We start from the raw sequence: 24734 nt of genomic DNA, 5'->3' as shown, positions 1-24734 counted from the left end.
ATTCCACCTCTGTCCCTTCCTCTCCATTCTGGAATGCAGGCTCAGTCTCTGCCTTCCAATGTTGCCCCTTCTAGATTATTCCTACTCAGACAGAAATCTGATCACAGCATGCTCCTGCTTCAAGCTTCCCAGGGGTTCCCATTATCTTCAGAATAAAACCCAGGTTCTTTTGCTGGGTGCACAAGGCCCTCTTGATTTGACCCTCTCTTCCCCTTAACTCCTACACTTCCTGTGAACTGAACCTATGTTTTGCTTTCATAGCTCCAGATCTTTCTCTTCCATCCCTCAACCTGCTATTTGTTTCCTTTGTTTACAACTCCCTCTTCCTCCTCCTTGCTCCTGGAAAACTTCTATTTATGCTCCAAGACTCAGTCAGCATCTCCTCCTCTCTGATCCTTCCCCTGTGCGCTGTGTTCTGCATGCTGGGCCACCTCAGGGCGGGTGCCCACCTTGAATATGACCTGGTTCACACAAAGCTGTCATCATCCATTCATGCCTCTTGTCCCAGTGGTTCCCACCCCCAAGCAGTGTTGGTAGGGAGGTGACCTCATATACAATGACAACTGAATGGAAGGTCTTCCCCCGAAGCCACTCTCTACCCACTGAACACTGCCACTGGGCATCCCTATGTGGAATAACAAGGCCGGGGAGACTCAGTGGACTTGGGTCATCAGGACAGAGAGAGAAGACTGCAGCAAACACCTGCTGTGCCCAAGGCCATGGGCAGGGGCTGCATTGCCCCCAAGTCACTCCTCGGCCTGGACAGGGGCACAGCACTGGGCTGCACTTGTTAACATCTTGGCATTTTAGTAAAAGTACCTGAAGGAAAATAGTCCTTCACTACTTTTTCTTTTTTTCACTTCATTTTCTAAGTTCGCTCCTTTCTTTCCTGCAGTTTGCCTGTCTGTGTATCCCTGATGAGGTGAGGTGTGTGAAAAGCCTGTCACCTCTCACCTCAAACCCACACCCCGCCCCTGACCAGCCATTCCCAGAAAAAAAGGGCCATGACTCTGCCCACATTTCTTTTTCATGGTGGCACGAGACTGACACCCAGTGATGGGAATGCTGCCTGACTGAACAGAAGGAAAGGACCTTGCCTGTTTTTGATTCCATTTCCAGGAAAGCTTTTCACCAAAAAACAGGGTTAATGTCAGTTTGATGAAGATGAAGACACAGACTAAGATAAAAATACCTAGAACATGGGAGTGGGTGTTGATTACACCAGGATGTGACTGACAGCCTCATTTTTCAGAGGAATGACTTGAATATTATGGTAGTAAATGAGGCCCTGAGAGTAGCCTGGGTTTAGAGTGAAAGTTAGGCTCCTCCTGATTCATGCCCTGAGAATTCCCGGCAGATCCTGGGCTTTGTCTCCCCTACCTACGGCAATGTGGCCATGTCACAGCTGCCACAGCCTGAATAAAGTTGCCACAGAGTGGTGGAGCACACACTCACACAGACGTCCGTAATTTGCACTCTGCCGCATCCGCAGGTCCTCTGTGGAGTGGTGTAGACTTGGGCCAGCACCAGGGCTCCGGGCAGGACTGCGATCTGGGAGGAGAATCAGATTAGACTTGGCTTCGACAGCCTTGCTGGCGTAGTGAAGCCTCTTGGGTTAGCTCACTTTAGATAAATAAAACTGGGCAGCAAGACATGTCTCTTCCCCTTCTAGGAAGAAACTCTTTTTTTTTTAAATTTAAGCAAGTCAATAGTCTGAACAAGATTACAGGCTGGGCGCGGTGGCTCACACCTGTAATCCCAGCACTTTGGAAGGCCGAGGCGGGTGGATCACCTGAAGTTGGGAGTTTGGGACTAGCCTGGTCAACATGGTGAAACCCCATCTCTACTAAAATACAAAAAATAGCCCGGCATGGTAGTGGGCACCTGTAATCCCAGCTACTTGGGAGGATGAGGCAGGAGAATCACTTGAATCCAGGAAGCAGAGTTTGCAGGGAGCTGAAATCATGCCATTGCACTCCAGCCCGGGGAAAAGAGTGAGACCCCGTTCCAAAAAAAAAAAAAAAAAAAAGAACAAGATTACAGACAGAATATCTGTACTGTTGAAAGTGAGATAGATACACAATTCATTCAATGGGCACAAGATGTAGTAGACTGCTTGGGTTCATCCCTGATTCCACACGTACTGGCTTTGTGACCTTAGGCAAGTTACTTAAACTCTGTGCCTCAGACATCTCATCTGTAAAATGGAGACAAGAACCATACCTACACACCACAGCGTTTTTGTTAGGATGAAGTGAGTTAAAACAGAAAGAGCACTCAGAATAGTGCCCAGAAGGTAGTTAAGTGCTGAGTATGTATCTGTTGCTATTATGGTATGTTAAACACTTCCTGTTGTTTTGGGAGGGATTTTTTGAGACAAGGTCTTGCTCTGTCGCCCAGGATGCAGTGCAATGGCACAATCTCTGCTCACTGAAAGCTCCATATCCTGGGTTCAAGCAACCCTCCCACCTCAGCCTCCTGATTAGCTGGGACTACAGGTGTGTGCCACCATGCTTGGCTAATTTTTTGTAAGGCGGGGTTTATGCCATGGGGTTTAAACCATGAGGTTTATGTATTTCTTGTAGAGATGGGGTTGATGCCATGTCACTCAGGCTGGTCACGAACTCCTGAGCTCAAGCAATCTGCCCACTTGGACTCTCAAAGTACTGGGATTACAGGTGTGGGTCACCATGCCCAGCCCACTTCCCATTTTTAAGTAATTCATTTAGAGGCTCCTCAATGTTTTTAACGTAGCAACTTTGCTCTGGTTACTGTGTTTGCCTTACAGGCTCAGCAGGGCTAGTGTCTCTGGGCATCTAGGCTCGGATATTGATAGTGGAGTGTTGGAGATTTGAGATGTGTGCATGGAACAATTCACTCTCTCTGAATGGCCCCAGGTCCTGCTAATCAGAGTGATATCAACCACCAGATCTACAAGCCCTGGCACTCTTGAGATAAGCCCAGCCCCTTCTACCACCCTGATGTGTTCCATTTTCTGCTGAGGCTCTTGACCTCTCCAGGGGGTTTGATGTGAAACTTTTGGGTCCTTTCCATAGCAAGCCATCTCTACCAGCATTTCCCAATGCTGTGTGACATGAGAATCTCTTGGGGTGCATTCTAACCTCTCTCTCTTTTTCTAGGCCATACCCCAGACCAACTGACTCCAACTCTCCAGGGTGGGCCCAGGCATTAGGACACGTCTCAATCTCCAAAGTGATTTGCCATGTGCAGCCCTAGCTGAGAACCAACTCTCTCCCTAGAAATTGTTCTGCTCTGGTGGTGGGAACAACATGCGAGTGTGGTTGGGGTCCCCACAGGCCTGCCAGAGACAGAGGCTGAGGGATCCCCAGAACATCAGAATTTCTCCAGAAACTCCCAGCCCCTAAGGTGGGCTCACCCAGGTACCAGGGCCTGATACTGGCCCTGCATGTCCCATGCCTACTAGCGTAAGGCCTGACTCACTTGTAGTGGAGACTGACTTCCCAATGTCGACTAAAGAGCGGTGGATGGGCTTCTTGGTTTGGTGACGGTGCCTCCTCAGGAGGACGTAACTGACCCTCTCCCGGAGCTCTGGTCGCAGGAGACCATCCTCAATCTGCTTCTCAATGACATCATCTGTGTGGAAAACATACACACCTCGTCCCTGTGGGACAGAACCGCCCCAGGGTATAGGGGTCTTCAGTTTCACCTGTTATTAGTGGGATTAAATGTGGCAGGGGGTGTGTGGAAATACTCCTGGATTTGCCACTAGCTGTGGAAAACTGGGCACATCATCAACTCTTGGCCTCCTCCTGTTCAAGGGCATGTGCATGTCTGTGTGTGTGTGTGTGTGTGTATGTGTGACTCTGCTCTTTCTGTCAATGTTCTTATGAAAAGGGAAAGAAACAGTACATACGAAACTGCCCCAGGAGGCACAAAAATCCTGTGTTCAATGGTTTTAATCCTAAAATGAACTCTTTTTAGAAAAGTATTTTGGGCAAAATACTTCTGGCAAAATCCAATGTGCTAGAACAAAAATCACAAAAAATTTTAGGGGTGTTAAGGCAAGCCACCTCCTCCCTTTGACACACCACTAAATGACAGCTAATTTCCTAAAGATGAATGATGACCCATTTTACCCTGAAAAGGAACAGGTTGCCATGGCAAGAAGTGTCTCTGACTATGCAAGAGGCCCTGTCCCCTTTGCTACATTTCTGGTTGGCATTTTGGAGGATGGTCTTTTCGTCTCTACTGGAGGTCTACATGAAACTGAAACTTGGAGTGACTATGATCCTGCCCTGGGAGCAACAGAGGTCTGCAATTCTGGTCTCTGCAGAATCAGGTGTCAGAGATGGGCCAGTCACACAGACTTGAGGGCAGGCATGAGGTCAGGGGAGCTGCCTGGTTTGCAGGGACCACAGGAGAGATGCACACAGTGGCCCCTGCCTCACCTATGATCTGTGGTAAGGAGCTGCTGTCCAAATCCAGCAGCACCGTCCCCGTCTGCAGGCAGGTACGGAGCTCGAAGAGGCTGTGCAGGGACAGTGTGGACACGTGGGGCTTGCTCCAGCGTTCACCGCCTTCCTCTACCTTTTCTTCAAACTTTATCCACCTGGAATGGTAAGGATGGGGCTCAGTGTGGCCAGGGCCCTCAGGACGAGGCCCACCTGGGTCTCCCCAAGAGATGGGTGTCCTGTGGGGTCATGCTATGTATGTGGTTGTGGTGTTGGTCCTAGACTCATAGGCAGAGGATCTCTTGGGAATGCCCTAATTTGTCCCCCACTCCTCCTGATACTGTCATGTTAAGGAAAGCGGCATCCAGAGAACTATACAGGGGCATGGGGGATCTTCTGGGAGTGATGGAAATGTTCTAAAATTGGATTATGGTGATGGTTGCACAATTCCATACATTTTCTAAAAATCATTTACCAGTACACTTATAATTAGAGAATTTTAAGTTACTCTAGAACAATAAGGCTGTTTTTTAAAAAAGCCTCAACTGGAACCTGATTATCTCAGGCTGTTCACACATGAGTGTTCAGTGTGGTTTGCTGGGAGCAGGAAAAATGTTCCCTGACGAAAAGTATTTCTCCCTGAGTTCCCCTGCAAGGTCTGAGGTTTCCATGCTTTACACTCTTTTTGCCTCTGAAAGTTCAGGTAAAAATCCACATGCCATCCGGGAAAGGAAAGAAAATAAACCAAGGATGTGTAGGGATCTGTCCTTTCTAGAAGCCTTGGAATCATGGGCTGGGTGTTCAAGTAGAAAGGCCTCAGACAGAGCCAGGGGAGCAAGGAGTCCTGGCTGGAGACACCTAGCTCCCCTTTGTAAGATGTCAACCACAAATGCATGGGTAGCGCCAATCTATTACAACTTAAATCCCAAGGGAGGACTTTTGGACCATGACTATCTAATTCTAAAGTTCCTCTAAAAAAAGTAAACGTACGAGAATGGTTGGGGAAAGTTGAAAAACGAGGAGAAATGGGGATGGGGCATGCCTTAGCACATATAAAAACTTGCAGAGAAGCTTCAGTAATTAAAGCAGTGTGATTCCAGGCCAGATATAGACAGGGGATCAATGGCACAACGGTCCAGAAACAGATCTGTATATCCATGGGAATTCAGGTTTGTTGTTGTTGTTGTTGTTGTTTTAGACAGAGTCTCACCCAGGCTGGAGTGCAGTAGCATGATTTCAGCTCACTGCAGCCCCAACCACCTGGGCTCAGGTGATCTTCCCAACTCAGCCTCCCAAGTAGCTGGGACTACATGCATGCACCAATTTGCTTGGCTAATTTTTGTATTTTTTGTAGAGATGGGGTTTCATCATGTTGCCCAGGCTGGTCTTGAACTCCTGGGCTTAAGTGATTGGCCCACCTTGGCCTCCCAAAGTGCTAGAATTACAGCTGTGAGCCACCACGCCTAGTCACGGAATTTGGGTTTTGATGAAGGAGCTGTTTAAAAGACAACCAACCTAAAAATAGAAAGTTAAATCCCTACTTTTCACCAAACACAATACTAAATTCTTCATGGATTAAAGTCTAAACATAAAATAAATATATAAGCAAAAATGCAAATGTACTAGAAGAGAATATAGGAGAGCATTCTTATATTCTTGGAGAATATTGTGGAGAAAGACTTCCTAAACAAAACCATATGTATAAAACCATAAAGGAAAAAAAAAAATGGACAGATTTGATTACACAAAACTAAAATAAATGAAAACTTCTATATAGTAAAATAACATATAAATCAAGTTTGAAGAAATGTACTGAGAAAAATATCTGCAACAAGGAAAGCATCAAAAGACTAATATTTATAATACAACAATGCTCCTTTGAATTGATTAAATTAACCAATTAACTCAAATTATCCAATAGAAAGTAAACAATCCTGAGAAGAAATGAAGATGGCCAATAAACATATGAAAAGATGCTCAACTTTACCAGTAATCACAGACTTTTAAATTACAACAAATGAAATAACATTCTTCATTTCTTACATGGGCAAAAGTTAAAAAGATTGACAACTTCCTATGTCAGTGAAAACATGGGGAGGTGGCCTCTTATCTGCTGCAGGTGTAATGACACAGCCTTCCTGGTGTGGGCAGCCTCTTTCAACACTCAGTGTGCATGCCTTTTGACCCAGCAGTTCCATTTCTAGGAAACGATCACAGGAATATAATTACACTGCCACACCCTGTAATATGTATACAAGGACGCTCAATGAAGCCTTATCTGTTAGGCTGAAGAACTGGAAACCACCAGGTTTTCAGTAGAAGCATGATTACATCAATTCTGTATGTCCATGCTGTGGATCCCCCAGAAATAAATAAAAAATATGAGGGTGAACTCACATGCTGACAGGACGGACACTACCATCCCATTTTATAAAAAAGAAAAACACACTTGTACACGTGTGCACACACATGTGTCTGGAGAAAGCAAAAGTTTTGGAGGGATCCATGTCAAATGGTTAACAATGATTACTTTGAGCAGAGGAATAGGATTGTTGTTAGGGCGGGATTTAAGACTTTCACTCTATTGGGGTTAGTTAGTGTAGTGGTTAGGCTGGGTGAGGTGGCTCACGACTGTGATTCCAGCACCTTGGGAGGCCCAGGTGGGTGGATCGCCTGTGCTCAGGAGTTTGAGACCAGCCTGGGCAACATGGTGAAACCCTGACTCTATCAAAAAATACAAAAAATTAGCCGGGCATGGTGGCACGCAGCTGTGGTCCCAGCTTCTTGGGAGACTGAGGTGGGAGGATCACTTGAGCCTGGAAGGCAGAGGTTGCAGTAAGCCGAGATGGCACCACTGCACTCCAGCCTGGGTGACAGAGTGAGACTCCGTCTACATTTTTTTTTTTTAAAAAGAGCGCAGTCTATGAAGCAACACTATCAGATTTTGAAAACCACCTCCATCATTTACTAGCTGAGAATCTCAGGTAAGTTACTTAATCTCTCATCACCTTTGATTTCTTCAGTAATAATAATAGTGTACAGCAATTAGAGCAGTGCCTAGCACACAAGATACACTCTGTTAATGTTAGCTATTAAGTTAAAAATAAAGAATATTACTTTTGTAATTTTAGGAACAATAAAAATAAGAAGAAAGCAAAGTCATTCAAAGCTTCTCCAACCAGGAGACATCATATTGATGTCTTGATGGTTGATATTTTGGTAACTGCCATTCTAGTTCTCCCTGTGCATGCATCCACATATGCCTGTGCATACGTGCACATATGCCCATGTTTGCATTAACTTTACATTAATGGCACCACAAGGACTTTAAGGGCATAGTATCTAATGGACATCCTTTCGTGTCTATTAGTATTAACATCATTCTGAGCCGGGCGTGGTGACTCACGCCTGTAATCCCAGCACTTTGGGAGGCCGAGGAGGGCAGATCATGAGGTCAGGAGATCAAGACCACTCTGGCTAACACGGTGAAACCCCATCTCTACTAAAAACACAAAACATTAGCTGGGCGTGGTGGTGTGCGCCTGTAGTCCCAGCTACTTGGGAGACTGAGGCAAGAGAATGGTGTGAACCCAGGAGGCGGAGCTTGCAGTGAGCCGAGATGACACCAGTGCACTTCAGCCTGGGCGACAGAGTAAGACTCCGTCTCAAAAAAAAAAAAAAAGAAAAAACATAATTCTGAAGTCTTTCTAGTATTCCACTGTCTGAACGTACCATAATTGATAGGAACAGTTCTCAACTGGTGGACATTCAGATTATTTCTAATTATTTTTTATTATTAATTAAGGCTGGTCAGAACATCCTTAGTCCCTGCTCAATAATTTCTTTAGGATAAACTCTCAGAAGTGGAATTGCTGTGTCTGCACATTTTTACATTTATAACAAACATTATCAAACTGTTTTCCAGAAAGCTTGTGTCAGTGCCCAGTGCCACCAGTGAGATCTTACATTTCCCTGAAGTCTCCCAGACTTCGGTATTTTCATTCTTTTTCACCTTTGTTCATTTGGTAATTGAAAAATTATCTCCCATTTGCACTCTTCTGATTACTAGTGAGATTGAACAACTTTTCCTTCATCAGATTTCCTCTTCATGTAACTGTATATTTTGCATTATCAATGTTGAACACCTTTGTTCCATACATTTATTTGAGACAAGTTAACCAGGCACCTGGTGAGATCCTCGGGAATCAAATGGACACAGGATGGGGAGATCTGATTAGAGAAGGGCTGGGAGGTGAAGACCTGAAACATGGGAACTGGAGCCAGAGACCAAGCAGACAAGTTGTAGCTGACCTTTCGTGGAGAAATCTGTTTGGGAAGTATCATTTAAATTATGGCAGATCCAAGACTATGTGATATTGAAAGTAAGATGTTTCTAAAAGGTATATTAACATAAGAGTTTACAAGGAATAGACCAAAGGATAAGTCCAAATTTTTTTTTTTTTTTTGAGACGGAGTTTCACTCTCGTCACCCAGACTGGAGTGCAGTGGTGCGATCTCAGCTCACTGCAACCTCTGCCTCCATGGTTCAAGTGATTCTCCTGTCTCAGCCTCCTGAGCAGCTGGGATTACAGGTGCCTGCCACCAGGCCCGGCTATTTTTTTTTTTTTTTTTTTGTAGAGACAGGGTTTCACCACATTGGTCAGGCTGGTCTCAAATTCCTGACCTCAGGTGATCCACCCACCTTGGCCTCTCAAAATGCTGGGATTACAGGTACGAGCCACCGTGCCCAGCCAGTCCAAATGTTTTAGTTGAGAGGATGCTCAACTTTTCTTCCTGAGGACGAACCTCCTATTCAGATTGCCCTTTTTTTTTTTTTTTTTTTTCTCAAAAATGATACAAAAGATAAACTGAACTGTCACCCTCCTCCCAAAGACTCTTTTGCTACTCCATGGCCTTACCCATCCACCTAAAGGTGTGATGTGGCCCAGTGCACAGGGCCACTTCGGTGGGTTGCTCTCTTCACTGTCTCACAAACATCCTAGGCCAGATAGTCTCAGGCAGCTCTCTCCCCTGACATCCCATTCTTCAGTCTTCTGCCCATTCAAATGCAACTCCACCTGAAGGAGTGATAAGAGCAATGCTTCCTCTTTGAAACATCCTCTACTAACTCCAGATAGCAGATAGCAAAGACATGCAGTCCTCTCCACCTCTCAGGACTTCAACTATTTGTACTGTACATACACCAAACATTAACCCCATACACACACAGACAAGGGCGGTAACCCACATGAGAACAGTGTGCAGAAACACTAAATTACTTGTCTCCAGTTTTAAGCCAATGCCAGAATTAGACTCTGCTACCAGAATCCAGAAAATTTAATTTAAGAAACTCCAGAATATGAGATCACTTAACTAGGGATACCTCTCTAGTCCCCTCTATAACTATTTTGGGAATCCAGATGTTGCACCATTAAGCCTTCCACCTGGAACTTAATTTTGTGTTTTCAATGGCTACAGCTAGAAATTTAGCTCACTTTCACCTTGAATGGAAAAGGAAACATGGAGGACCAAAGATCCATAGCAGTGGTTTTCAACCTTGGCTATCCATTAGAATAACTTGGAGAGATTTATAAAAATACCAACGCCTGGATGGTTACCCTGCCAGGAGGGTGACCCTGCCATGGAAACTCCCAGGTTATCTGACTGCACCCTGTGGGTTCAGGAGCCCCTGCTCTGTAGGCACATAGGATGGTGTGACTTAGGGATAGTTCAACTTATATGGGGTCCCAACGCAGCAAATGTAGCTCACATAGGTCTGATTCTAATTATACAGCAGGACATGGCCTCTTTCCCTTAGAATGGCTCCAAGAACACCAGCTGAAAGGGTCTCTTTTCTAGCATGGTCATGCCATGCTTTAGTTTCTCCGATTTTATAACGGAAGTTCATTTACAGTACATACTCTACTACACCAGTGTGTCTCAAACTGATGTGCATGGGTATCTTGTCAAAATGCAGATCCTCATTCAGCAGGTCTGGAATAAGGTCAAAGATTCTACATTTCTAATAAGCTCCCAGGTGTGGTCATGCTGCTGGTCTGCAGATCACCTCTGAGATCATGCAGAATGTCCTATTTCCTCTCTGTTTTCCACTGCCCAGCGAGCATGCCCCTTCCTCCACAAAGCCTCTGCCAGGTATTCTGCTTATTTCTCCTATAACACCCTAGCACGGTTCTCAACATGAAGCACTTTAGGGAACCACTGTTCTAGGACAGTGATACTTAAGCTTGATTGCATATAGGAATACCCTAGATGCCTTTAAAATCTTCATGTCTCAGTCATATCCTAGACCAGTTGACATCAGAATAAAAACAGATGGAATCCAGGCAACTCTGTGCTCCAGACTATTCTAGGTAAAGTTTATAACTTCTTAGGCTCAGAGCCTAAAATAATTAATGAATTAATTCAGGCTCAGTGCCTAAATTAATAATTAATTGTAGCCAATCATGTTTTACGATTGCTTTGGTATATAACAAATGCCAAATATACATTAAGCTTTTTGAAGACAGGTGCCATTGCTTCCTCTCTGGTGTCCCCTTATGGTCTCCTGCCCAGATCAACCGTATTAAATGCTTGCTCCCTCCTGCCTGAGGGTAACAAGACCTCACTGACCACTGTGGGTGAGATCTCGCTATGAGGAAATGACTAGGGAAAAAAAGCTCAAAACTCATTTTGTTTAAGTATATTTAAAAATACTCAGAAGCTGCGCATGGTGGCTCACACTTGTAATCCCAGTGCTTTGGGAGGCTGAGGTGGGAGGATTGCTTGAGACCTGCCTGGGAAACAAAGCAAGACTCCATTATACAAAAAATAAAATAATTAGCCAGGTGTGTGGCATATGCCTGTAGTCCCAGCTACTCAGGAGGCTAAGGTAGGAGGATTAAGTCCAGGAGTTTGAGGCTGCAGTGAACTGTGATTGCACCACTGCAATGAAGCTTAAGGGAAAGCGACAGAGAAAGACTCTGTATCTAAAAAGAAAGAAAGAGGCCCTTATCTTTTAGAGACATAGTGAAATATTTACAGATGGAATGATGTGGTGTCTGGGATTTGTGTCAACCTGATCTAGCGTGTGTGTCTGGGGTAGTAGGTTAGGGACAGAGAAACAAGATTTGCTGTGAGTTAGCTGTTAACTGTTGAAGCTGGGTGGTGGGCAGGTGGGGGTTCATTCTGCTATATACTACTTTTGTATAAATTTGAATTTTCCATAATAAAATCCTTAAACATTCTCCAGAATGAATAAAGGAATGGCCTCTGTAAAAAGCCTCTGGTCAAAGCCAAGTTTAAAAACTTGTGGAAGACGGATAATAAGGTTCATGTGTAATCCCAAACAACTCATTGCAAAGTGAACTTTATACCATGGTTGGCTTCAAAAAGTGGGGAATTAGAGTTGGGGAAGCAGGTCAAGTGGAAAGAAAATCTCCATGTTCTCCTTCATTATCCAGCAAAGCTTTAACTTTCAAGGATTTTGCCCAAGCCTGGGTGTAGACTCCCAACTCTGCATGCCGGGGTGGGCACCAGGTGCCCCCCTCCTGACTGGAATGGAGCTACAAGGAACCTTGAAATGTCACTTGTCACAGAAAGCAGCTCTCTGTCACACAAAGCAGGGCCAGAACTGAGGCTTTTTCTGTGACTAGTAACTCGGTCAGAGATACGATTAGAGGACATTGCTGTTCTATTAATAACAAGAGCAGGAGAAAGCATCATGAGGCTAGCTACCAGGTACAGCCAAGGTTTCCAATGCTCAAATCACAGGATGGGAGAAGAGGAGGCTCTCCTTCAAGAAGGATCTGGAAAGGGTTGAAAACCAAGAGACCTGAATTCTAGTTCTCTCCTCAGATGGAAACTTCATAACTCCTACTGACCCTGCTGGGCTAGAGTAAATATCAGCAGTTTTCAATGGCTGCGTTAGGATCATCTGGGAGTTTTTTTTTTTTTTTTTTTTTTTTTTTGAGGCGGAGTCTCGCTCTGTCGCCCAGACTGGAGTGCACTTGGCCGGATCTCAGCTCACTGCAAGCTCCGCCTCCTGGGTTTATGCCATTCTCCTGCCTCAGCCTCCCAAGGAGCTGGGACTACAGGCGCCCGCCACCTCGCCCGGCTAGTTTTTGTATTATTTTTTTAGTAGAGACGGGGTTTCACCGTGTTAGCCAGGATGGTCTCGATCTCCTGACCTCGTGATCCGCCCGTCTCGGCCTCCCAAAGTGCTGGGATTACAGGCTTGAGCCACCGCGCCCGGCCGCTGATCTGGGAGCTTTTTACAAATTCTAAAACACAGGCTGAATCTCAGACTAATTACGTCAACCTCAGGGGACTGAGAATCAGACATCAATATTTTTTAAAAGGAAGACACAGATCCTTGAGATGATAAAACAATAGGCTGCCCATTATGTGTGGTTAGATAAGACTAAAATCTGGAGGATATACATAAACATTGTGATTGAAGAGAAGCTTCTATCTATATTTATTTTGAATATCATTATAATTAAATTGTGTCCTGGTTAGTTTGTTTGCAAAATCCCCCTTAGGACACTCTAATTTAAAAAATGTAATCTCCCAATGCATGTAACCTTTAATGCTAAGGCTATGTTGCCTCTAAACATTTGTTTTAATAATTATATTGGTGTGAATTTGTTTCTTACAAGAAGTCTACTCAACTAAAATTTGTAAACTATATATCCACACTGTGATCACTCTATCTACACGGCCTCACCAACTTTATTCTGTAACTCTCCCACCCTGCCCGATTACCCAAAAGCTTGACTTCTGTGTATTAGTTACAAAGCATCAAGACATGTTTGTGCTTTCTGCCTAAGGCCTGTGTGTAATACATTTTGTGACTCCAACAAATTCATTTCTTAAAAGTAAGAAATGTAAGTTTTTCTTCATTATCCAGCAAAGCTTTTTAACTTCATATGAATCATATCAAGATATTGAATTTCCCAACAGAAACTGAAGACCAGTATTAATTCACTTACAAACCCATTAAGAATTTTCCTAGCGATGTCTGAGGAATCATCAGATACTCCCCTGGTTCAGTCTTTGACAGAGGCACTAAGAAACGATCTGTGGAAGGAAGATTTTTCAAAAGGGGAACACCTGAGGCCAGGCCTGGTGGCTCACACCTATAATCCCAGCACTTTGGGAGGCCGAGGCAGGAAGATCCCTTGAGGTCAGGAGTTTTGAGAACAGCCTGGCTAACATGGTAAAATCCTGTCTCTACTAAAAAAAAAAAAGATTAGCTGGGCGTGGTTGTGCACGCCTGTAATCCTAGCTACTCCCAGCCAAGCACTATGCTAAGCACTTAACATGTATTATGTCATCTAATCCTTAAATCTATCTCACGAGGTAGGTCTGTGACTATTCTCATTGTACAGGTGAGGAGACTGAGACCCTTAGAGGATGAGGAGCCTGCCCAAAGTTGCTGAGGCAGAAGAATCACTTGAGCCCAGGAGGCGGAGGTTGCAGTGAACTGAGACGGCGCCACTGCACTCTAGCCTGGGTGACAGAGCAAGACTCCATCTCAAAAAAATGGGAGGAACACCGAAGCAAATTCTGGCCCATTCTTACAATTTATTTGGCCAATTCACGCTACATAAAATCACGTGCATGAAAATATGTATGTGAGATAGTATAACAAGTTGTTTCCACAACTGATTATGACTTCACATACCATGTATATGTTAATAAACCAAACTTGGCAGTAAATCTGAAAGATTATAAAGTATAAAAGACTGAGTGGGCAGGCATGGGTCAAGGGTCAGCACACATACGGAGAAGTTCAGAAGGTACCAGAAAGGGCTGATGAGCACCAGAAAGGCTTCACAGGCCTCTTGGGGCACCCACCCCAGTCCAGGCTCAGAAATTGTATCTTTTTAGTGTCCCAAAGATGACTATGTCCAGTGACACTGTCTAATGCTAACTAAGATCACAAAGGCTGATGCATAAACCTGAAGGCCAATTTATTTAATTTACAGTGAGATTTACAATCGTTACAGGGGTTTGTTACACTCATCCTCTAGCCTTTGCATTCTCTTATGGGCAGATATACAGGGTAAGCCAAATTATCACCAAGAAGTTGCTGAATATAGAATCAGAATGAGTTAATCATTAGTTAAGTGAGTCCAGTGTTTAATAGACTCAGGATGATCTTTCATCTCTACACATGAGATATGTCTGGAACTGGGATCAGATAGATAGGGCCTTCTGTCTTAGATTGTTCTGTAATGAACCCCACTTCCTCCCATGGCTGACTGATTCACTCTGAATGAAAGTCTTTCCTTTTGGTGGCCTAGGAACCTCTGCTGAGGGCCTTTGGTGATGCAGTGCAGTTGGGCATTACAGGAGAACCACTCCTTCCCAGACAGTGATGAACTGCACTGGCATAGCTGGTGGTGATGGAGCAGAGGTGTGGCATCCCAGGGAGCTGTGGTGAATGAAATGGTGGTGGCCTCTGCTCCCAAGCTCATGCATTTGGTGAAGGGTCCATCCTCCTGCACACCATGTCCTCATTCAGGGTTAAAGGGGAGCCCACAGCTAAGTGAATGTTATCAGACAAAGTTACTGACAAATTCTGAACAAGCTTCTTCAGGGAGAGGCTTGTGGAGCCAAAAGCTGTGTGAGGACCACTTGTATGTGTATCTGGGAAGTCCCTGTAATTGCCCTAAGGGACTGTCATCTACACAGTTGTCTGCCTCCCTCAGAGTCTGTTGGTACCTCCTTTCACTGCCTCTTCCACCTCTACTATTCTAGGCCAAGTTCAAACGCCACCTCTCCCATAACAATGCCTTCCCAAGGGCCCAGGTTGAGGAGACCTCTCCTTCCTCTGACTCCCATCACACTTTTTATCATTTATCAAATAACACTTCCTAATCACGACAACAGCTAAAGCTTACTGAACACTTTCTACGTGCCAGGCACTATGCTAAGCACTTAACATGTATTATCTCATTTAATCCTTAAATCTATCTCACGAGGTAGGTCTGTGACTATTTCATTGTACAGGTGAGGAGACTGAGACCCTTAGAGGATGAGGAGCCTGCCCAAGGTCATGCAGCTTATAAGAGACAGGATTTGGAGGCATGTTTTTAGATTCTAGAGCCTGTTCTCACCACTTTGCACATACCACCCTGAGTTTTAGTTATCTGTGTGTATGAGCACATGCCTGCTTTTTATACCAGATTGGGGTTGAAATATCATGCCTCATGGGCTCCAAGCACCCCACTTCAAGCAGCCTGTTTTTGTATGGCCAGCTAGCTAAGCATGGTTTTTATATATTTAAAGCACTGTAAAGAAGGAGAAAGAGGAGGCAGAGGAGAGAAAGGAGAAGAGAAGGAGAGAAAAAGAGAAGAAGAGGAGGGGGGACAGGAGAGGAAATAAAAGGGTGGGAGAAGAGATCATTTGTGCACAAAAGCTGAAAATATTTTCTGTCTAGCCATTAACAGAACATGTTTGCTGATACCTGTACTAGATCATAGGCACTTTAAGAACAGATTCATATTTTATTCATTGTAATTCTTCCACAGGACCTAACACAACATCCCCTCAACTATTTTTGGAATGAAAGAAGAGAGGTACGGATAAAACAGCCTCTCCAAAGTTCTCCTAGACTCAGAGGTTAGAGCTTCCACCTTTCCACTGCTCTAGGGATTGATGTAGTGCTGCAGTGACATCCGCAGATCTCCACGGACAGAGATAGGGTGTGGTCTCGCTCTCCTTCAAGAGGAGGATGAGTTTGTAAAATCGCACCACCTATACTCTCATAGGCAACTTGAAGAATTGAAGAATTCTGAAGTTCTGGTTGGTATTAGAGGCAGAACTGTGGCCAAAGGATTGCTTACATTAAGTGCATATCTTCATTACTACAGATGTATGAAAGACATATTTGGGGTGTCTGCTCTGCCTGTCTTCAATGGGGATGTGCTCTCTAGGATATAGCAAGGCCTCCCATACCTCCTCATACCTCTGATCTGGGTCCCAGTGATAGGGCAACCAAAGTTGGAAAGATCAGATTCTCCATGAAGAATGTGGAATTGCTGTGGGATGGTCCCTTGAGTAGGGTGGATGTGAACATGGAAGCTGAGGATTGGCCAGAGGCAGGGACAAGCAGAAGAAGCTGGTTGCAAAAGAGTAAAGGAGATGCCCTGAGAGAAGCAGAGACGAGAAGCAGAGAGAAAGAGGACAGGCCAGCTTCCCAGGCCCAGCCCTTGAGAGATCATGCCCCAGGAGACTATGAAGTCACCCCAGTGTCCCAGTGATGCTCCCTCCATTTGTATGAGTTAGCCTGAGTGGGTTTCTGTTACCTGTAGCCCCAAACCTCCTGATGATGACAGTGGCATTTCTCTCCCCTTGGGCATCACACACAGTCCCTGACAGTTCACTTAAGATTAGGCTGTGGGAGCCAGAGATGGAGATGCTGGGTGGTGGCTCTTGACTCTAGTATAAAGTACTGCTGCCGGCCAGGAGCAGTGGCTCACGCCTGTAATCCCAGCACTTTGGGAGGCTGAGGCGGGTGGATCACCTGAAGCCAGGAGTTTGAGACCAGCCTGGAAACATAGTGAGACCCCATCTCTACTAAAAATGCAAAAATTAGTCGGGTGTGGTGGCAGGCACCTGTAATCCCAGCTACTTGGGAGGCTGAGGCAGGAGAATTGCTTGAACCCAGGAGGCGGAGGTTGCAGTGAGCTGAGATTGTGCCACTGCACTCCAGCGTGGGTGACAGAGCGAGACTCTGTCTCAAAAATTGAAAAATAAAATAAAATAAATAAATAAATAAATAAATAAATAAATAAATAAATAAAGTACTGTTGCCAAAAAGGTTTTAGGCAGGACTCTTCCTTTGGCACCTCTGGAGTCTGATGGCTGTGATCCTAACAAGACAGGAGACAAAACTACCAAAATCAACGTGTAGACCTTATTTTGATTCTAAGTTGTATAAACCAACAGAAATAAGATATTTTTGAGACAGTAAGAGAAACTGAATCTAGACTAGATAACCAATCATAATAAGGAATTTTTCTCAATTTTATTAGGAGATATAACGGCATTGTTGTGTTTACAATGAAGTCTAATTCATAAAGATGTGTACTGAAATGTTTACAACATTTGGGATTGCCTTTAAAATATCCCAGCAAAAGCAAACAACAACAAAACATCCCTAAAAGCAAACAAAAAAAGTGGTGGATACAGATAAATATGAATCTTTGATGAAGCTGGGTGATGGGAACCATTCTCTACTTTTGTGTTTGAAATTTTCATAATAAAAAGTTTAATTATATATTTGGATATATAAAACATATATATGAATAGGTAAACCAAGTAGGGGTTTTGACATGAAGGTGGTCTGATGGTGGGGTTATTCCCCTCCTGACAGCTGCAACTGAGAGAGCTATCCAGGGATGACTTTGGTTGGGGGAGGTGTTTGCTCCTACAGACCACCTCCAAGGGTTCTGAGGAGCTGCCAGCCAGTTCTGCCCTGTCTGGGAAGAGCTCCCTGAGTGTTCTAGTCCCTCCCATCTCTCCTTACTTAATTAGCCTTCCAATCTCACTCACTGGCCAACTAATCTGATCGTACTATCCTGGGTCAACCGTGTGATGGCCTTGTGTCACTGCCTGGCTGTCCCCATGGATGTGGACTTGTGCTTCCCCTGTCCAATTGCAGGACTTTGAAGGTCTCTCATGCAGCTCTGCCCTGGGCTGTGCTAACTGTAAGTTATCCTAAGTCCCTGAGGGATGAAAGCCCCTAGCATAACCCTCATTCTGTGTTTACACTGCCAGTTGTGAGAGCACCGGATGGAACCCAGGGCTTCTGAGACTTCAGGGAACATTTTACCTGCAGCTTGATCCAGGTTCTGATTCATATAAAAATCCCTTTTTCCTACTTCACCAACATAAGCCTCAAGTTTCAGTTTGGACTAGCATAGAGAGAGGGAAGGACCAAGTTAGATACTGGACATAAAAGCAGCTTGATAATGACAAAGAGTATAATTATTCAGAACAGTAGATCAGCAGAAGGTGGAAGTCAAACAACCTTAAAACCTTCATCTGACCACAAATCTCCATGCGTGACTCCACTGCAATAAAACAAGAGAGCGTTGACTGCTAGCCTGGAGCTGTTTGTCTGGCTCGTGTATACCAGCCATCTGCAGCTCCTATAATCGCTTTTCCACCCCACCTGTCTCCTCAAACCAGAGACAGGCCTGGAATTCCCTCAACTCCCTGCTAGAAGCCCCTCCACCTGTGCCCAGGGCTGCCTTGCTCCATCCAGCAGTCTCCCTCCGCTTCTTTTCCCTTTAAATCACTCTCTTTCCCCTGGACCCTTCTTGTAAGCCTACGATATGCTCATATTTCACTGACCCTCAAAACCAAAAGGATCTCCCTTGGCCCATGTTCCCCTTAAGACGCTTCTTTCACTCCTGCCCTTCATGGACAAGCATCTTGGAAGAACTGTCAAGTCAGTTTTTTACTTTTAACTCTTCTCAACTTACTGCCCTCTGGCTTCTGCCCTACCCCTTCTCAGACTGCGGGAGCGGGTCCATTCTGCAGATGCGCTTCAGTTCTTGTGGTACTTGTTATCCCCTCCCTCCGTCTTGAATGTCTCTCTGCCCTTGGTTTCCAGGATGAAGCCCTCCTCCCATTCCCCTCCTAACCTCCTGGTTGCCCCTTCTCAGTCTCTTTTGTGGGTTCCTCTTCATCTGCCCATCCTGCAAATACTGAAGTTCCTGGGGACTCTGTTCTGGGCTCTCTTCTCACTTCAAAGGATAAGGTTCACCTCAGGGGCAACCTTATCCTTTTCTGTGGGCTTGATTTCCACCTAGATGCTGATGCCTCATACATTTATGCTTCTTTACTAAACTCCAGACACAGTGGCCACATGATGATCTCTGGACATCTCCACTTGGTTTCCTCAAATAGAACCTATCCAAAATGGAACCATTATCAACTGCCCCCAAAACAAAACAAAAAATACCCAATGTAATAAAACTTTACTACTACATTTATGTTTCCTAAGCTGCTACCATGAGGTACCCACTAGCTTAGGTGGGAATTTTGGGTGTCTCCCTGACTATCTGCCCCCATGTGCCATCTGTTATCAAGTCCTGTCAATTCTACCTTTTAAATTTTGTCTCAATCTACCCCTTCTCTCTATCCCCACTGCCAGCATCTCTCCCTTGGACCAGCCTCCTAACTGGCCAAGTCTTGTCCCCTTTTATCCATTCTCCACACTAAAGCCAGACGATCTCTCTTAAGGATATGCATGATTCTGTCCTTTTCCCACCTAGAACCTTTCAGTGGTCCTCTGAAGCTCTCAGCACCAAGTTCAAACACTATAACATGGCCGGCATAGAATCTGCATCATCAGCCCTGCCATTCCCAGCCTCTTGCTCTACAGTCCAGCCACAGGGAACCTGTGCCTGTTCCTCTATGTGTCTGTTTTTCTGGTTCCAGGGCCCTCTCCCGCCTTCCCTACCCTCTCCTGGCCATCCTTCAGGTCTCAATGTGAACATCTCTTCCTCCTAGAAGCCTTCCTGGACCCCTCCTGCCTGGATTAGATGCTCCTATGCTCTGCTTTCACAGTGTCCCCATTACCAAATGCCCCCTTATTTGCCTCTATGTCCAATTGGACTGAGAGCCCAAGAGAGCAGGGGCAGGATCTGCCATGTTCCATTTTTATATCTCTAGCAGGCTCAGGGCTTGCAGATAATAAATATTAATTGAATGAATGAACCAAGTGTGTTGATTTCTGCATTTGGAGCTCTCAGCTTCCTACTCTCCTTTAAATTGAGTGGGCAGCTCCACTCAATTTATTGGAGGTTATTCCAATAAATTTATTGGAGGTTATTCCAATAAGGTTGATTACAGATGGATGGTGAAACCAGAAGTCTGGGGATGCCTACTGCCCCACACTAAGATGGGAAATGATGTTAAGAGGGCATTATATAGGATTTTTTTTTTTTTTGAGACAGAGTTTCACTCTTGTTGCCCAGGCTGGAGTGCAATGGCATGATCTTGGCTCCCTGCAACCTCTGCCTCCCAGGTTCAAGCAATTCTCCTGCCTCAGCCTCCTGAGTAGCTGGGATTACAAGCACCCACCAGCATGCCTGGCTAATTTTTTTGTAATTTTAGTAAAGATGGGGTTTCATTATATTGGCCAGGCTGGTCTTGAACTCCTGACCTCAGGTGATCCACCCGCTTCAGCCTCCCAAAGTGCTGGGATTACAGGCATAAGCCACCATGCCTGGACTACAGAGGATCTTAATGAGGGTGATTTCAGGGTTGACACAGAAAGCTTGGCTTTCTCCATCCTGTATGGAGTGAGAAAGCATCCCTGCCTATGTGCATAGAACCATTCAGGGCTTTTGAAAACATACTGATCTGGTCTGACCCAACAACTGACCCACTTCTCCTGCCCCTTCCCGGTCATTGCAGTAACGTTCTCAGAGCATGTGTCTCACAAGAATCTTGTGGCAAGTTTGTGTTTGTGGTCTGCTCTGAGTTGAGACCAGAGGCAGCTTGGATTTGGAATTTGCTTTCATGGCTCTTGGGAGGCGCTAAGCTCTGGTTATTTCTGAGTAACCCCAAAGGGCCCTCCACACTTGGGTGGGCTCCAATCCAGGTCATCCTCCTTCCCAGCCCTACACTTGCAGTCCGGCAGAGGTGGGCAGGAGAGAGGATGGAATTCTGGGTAAATAGTTTGCTCACAGTCAGATGGTCGCCCCCACCCAATCTGATCCAGCCCTTCCTGCAGGCAAGGTCATTATCAGCAAACAGCCAGCTGCATTTCCCTCATGTGAATGCTAGAGACAGAGTTAATAAAAATCTATCTTATTAACAGCCTGACCTACCAGCATTGATCACATTAGAAATGACGCTGCACACACAGTCCCCATTATGTGCATGGCGCAAGGCTCAGCAGAGCTCAAAAAGCCATTTAAATCCCTCCAGGAGTGACTCCTCCAAGGGCCTGAAACATCCCCCAAACTAATAACTCCTGACAAAGCACTGCCAGGGAAAATTCCTTGCGGATTTGAGATTTTCACTCTGTTAATCTCCTAACTCAATAAAGCAAACACTCCCTGCAGCAAATTAAATACTTTTATTAAAGGGTCCCCTCCCCGATTCTCTTTGACATGGGTATTGTGGACCCATAACCCTCTTGGAGCCTGAGTGTCTATGTGAGGGGCTGTCCCCTACTCCCCATCATTTTCTCCTGTTACTCTAAGAAGGCCAGAACCCATTATGATTTGCTGATTCTTAGATTCTCGAAACATCTGACATCTCTAGCTTCCCTGAGTGGCTCCACTGGCCTGTCAACTGAGGAAACTGCTTTCCGTTTTTTTGTGGGGGTGACAGGCCTCAAATAGCCCTGACCCAGGCAACTCTAACCTTGTAGTTTGCCTGGAGGAGGACCCAGCAAAACTGATCAGGCCTGGTGGGCTTCTTGGCCAATGGTCAAACCCTTCTTCCGACTTCACTAGGGGCTTGCTGGTCATACCTTGGACAGTTATCTGGAAACCAGATGGGGTTAGCTGTAGAGAGTAGAAGAGGGTGGAGCAGAAGTCAAGAAAGCTACTCTTCTCTCACATTTTCCTGTCCCCAAGCTGGCCTTCAAGCTACTCCTCTTTGGGATCTGCCTAGAATTGGGTTCAGCCACTTTAACTTCTAGTCATCACTTTCTTTTACTGCTGGTTGGAGCCAGGCTATCCTGAGGTCCTGATGGCCCTTTTTCCAGGACCTCCTCAGATGCCATCTTCAGAAAGCCTGCTTTGCAGGGAAACCCACTACTTTGCAGATGGCAACTGCCAGACCCCTTTATGTTTTAAGGGAAGACCCCTTCTAGAAACAGCCTCATGTACAGTTTCTCAGTTCCATCACTGGGTCTGGAGTGCAGAGGGCTTTGTGAATCCACACTCTGAGAGAATAGAGACAATGTGTTTTGCCTTTGGCAATAGTCAGGTCTCTGGGGGCCATAAGGCCTTCTTGGCAAGGGCTCCATGGGTGTGTGTGATAGGCCCTCGTGGAGGGTCTGGTCCTGGCAACCATGGCTAGGAGTTCTGGATGCAGACTCTGTCCAAGGTGTGGAGAAGGCAACCTCTCCTTCCCGGGCCTCTGAGAAGACCCTGCCCAGCTTTCCTCCTCTCTATTTGCCCACCCTGGGCAGGAGAGGCCCTCGTTCACGGCAGGCAATGGCTTCAGGCCTTGGCCCCTCAGAGGGGTTAAGACATAATAGCCCAGGGTAGGTCTCGGTCATTTGAAACGTCCCCCTTCCCTGTCAATCTTGGATAGGCATCCTGGGCTCTGCAGCTCTCCCCATGTATCTCTGACCCCAACAGAATTGCTTCCAGACCTATGTCCTCCCCTAGAAGTCAAAACAGTCACTGGAAGTTAGAGACAGAAAGAGAAAGGGCTGAGAAAATGATGAAGGGAAGACAAAGTCCATTATCCCTCAAGTGGGGAGTCAGAGAGACCTGGACTGGAATCCATATTCAGCTACCTACATGCTCTGAACCCTGGTGAGCTACTTGCTCCCCTTCACCTCAGTTTCCTATCTATAAAACAGGGATAATGAAAGTTCTGCCCACTCAGGGTCACTGTGCAACTTGCAAGAGACAAGCCTGTGAATCGATCAGCACAGTAAGTGTTCAAAGAATGGGATCATAGGAAGAAATTCAAAGGCTTCCATACAGGGACCAGGCCCAGCTGTGGAGCTGGGGATTTGTTCCTCTCTGAGGCCTGCAGGGATTTATTTGCTAGTCCACCTAGTGGCCTTTTTTCCAGATACCCCTGCAGGGTACCTGGAGTAGGGAAAACCTGGGGTGTCCAAACCTGTGCCTTCTGGCTCTACACAGCAACTACCCAGGCTAGTGATGGAGATAAGCGAGGGAAGAGCCCAGGTCGTGGTTGTGGACAGCTCAGGCTCTGGGTGTCACGGTGGGCCCCATGCAGAGACAGACCTGGGCATAGTTGAGTCCATGCACTCTCAACTTGGGCATAATTGCCCCCAAGGAGGCAAAAACTGGTTGTTGGAGGAGTGAAAATATTTTAGATATTACAATGGCTTGTGTTACTCTACAGCTACACTCGGCCTGACAAATCTTATTCTTTTTTTTTTTTTTTTTTTTTTTTTTTTGAGACAGTCTCACTCTGTTGTCCAGGTTGGAGTGCAATGGCACAATCATGGCTCACTGCAGCCTCAACTTCCCCTGGCTCAAGTGATCTCCCACCTCATCTTTTCGAGTAGCTGAGACTACAGGTGTGTGCCACCATGCCTACCTAATTTTCTATTTTGATTTTTTTTTTTGTAGAGACGAGGTCTTCCTATGTTGCCCAGGCTGGTCTTGAACTCGTGGGCTCAAGCAATCTCCCTGTCTTGGCCTCTCAAAGTGTTGGGATTATAGGCATGAGCCACTGTGCCTAGCTCTTATTCCTTATTTCTAATGAAAGAAATTAAATTTTAATTTGATAAAGTTGATTTAAGTCAATTAAATTCTTCTCCTGGGGACAGAGTGGTATCATGTAAAGAAGGTGAAGAAACATCGGCACAGTCTGTCTTCCTGTCCGAAGGTCCTTCCTGCTGCCTCTTCCCATAGCTTTCCTTCCCCTTGGGCTCTTGGGAGCACTGGGTACTGCTGAACAGTTCAGTTAAGTCCCAAGGCCCCTTTGTCCCACGCACTGGGGATGTGAGCAGTGCCAACCACTCTTACCCTGCCCCTCCCTTGCCTCCTGTGACTTCTCCGTGCGGCTCCCCTCCAGCTTCTGCTCTCCCTATATATGGAGAGCTCTCTGTTCCCCATGCTTTGCTCCATGGCTGCAACTCTGCAGCCCCAAACTCTGCCAGTTCCCTTTTCTTCGGTGGCCCACTAGCCCTCTCCATTTGGATTTTTCCCACCATTCAGACTCGATGTGCCTGGCACACCTTCTCCTTCCTCCAGGAAGCCCTCACTGTCTACCCCAGCCTACTTGGTACTTTCCCTTTTATAGCATTCAGCTTGAACCATTTTATATTAAAGAACATCCTAGGTAAAAAAAGTGAGAACTCATTGCTACAAAAAATAAAAATAATTAGCTGGATGCAGTGGCATGTGCCCGAAGTACCAGCTACTTGGGAGGTTGAAGCAGGAGGATTGCTTGAGCCCAGGAGTTTGAGCCTGTGTGCAGTAAGCTATGATTACCCTACTGCACTGAAGCCTGGGTGACAGCATGAGACCCCATCTCTGGAAAAACTACAATGATGACGACAAGAATGCAGCTGACCCCTGAACAACATGGGTTTTGAACTGCATGGGCCCA

General features: G+C 45.6%; 1 protein-coding gene across 1 annotated transcript in view; it reads right to left on the bottom strand.

The window, feature by feature from the left end:
• The window catches only part of SLC4A5 (solute carrier family 4 member 5), a 110737-nt gene that overhangs the window by 41605 nt on the left and 44398 nt on the right, over positions 1-24734 (bottom strand). The window contains exons 5-7 of the mRNA XM_017860114.1: positions 4431-4591; positions 3463-3615; positions 1456-1551 (exon numbers count right to left, since the gene is read on the bottom strand). Coding sequence (XP_017715603.1) covers positions 1456-1551; positions 3463-3615; positions 4431-4591 — 410 coding nt within the window. The remainder of the gene's footprint in view (positions 1-1455; positions 1552-3462; positions 3616-4430; positions 4592-24734) is intronic.

Source organism: Rhinopithecus bieti, unplaced genomic scaffold, assembly GCF_001698545.2.
Source record: "Rhinopithecus bieti isolate Rb0 unplaced genomic scaffold, ASM169854v2 scaffold_54265, whole genome shotgun sequence".
NCBI lineage: Eukaryota > Metazoa > Chordata > Mammalia > Primates > Cercopithecidae > Rhinopithecus > Rhinopithecus bieti.
The sequence above is the reverse complement of the archived record's forward strand: the minus strand, read 5'-3'. Positions and strand labels throughout refer to the sequence as shown.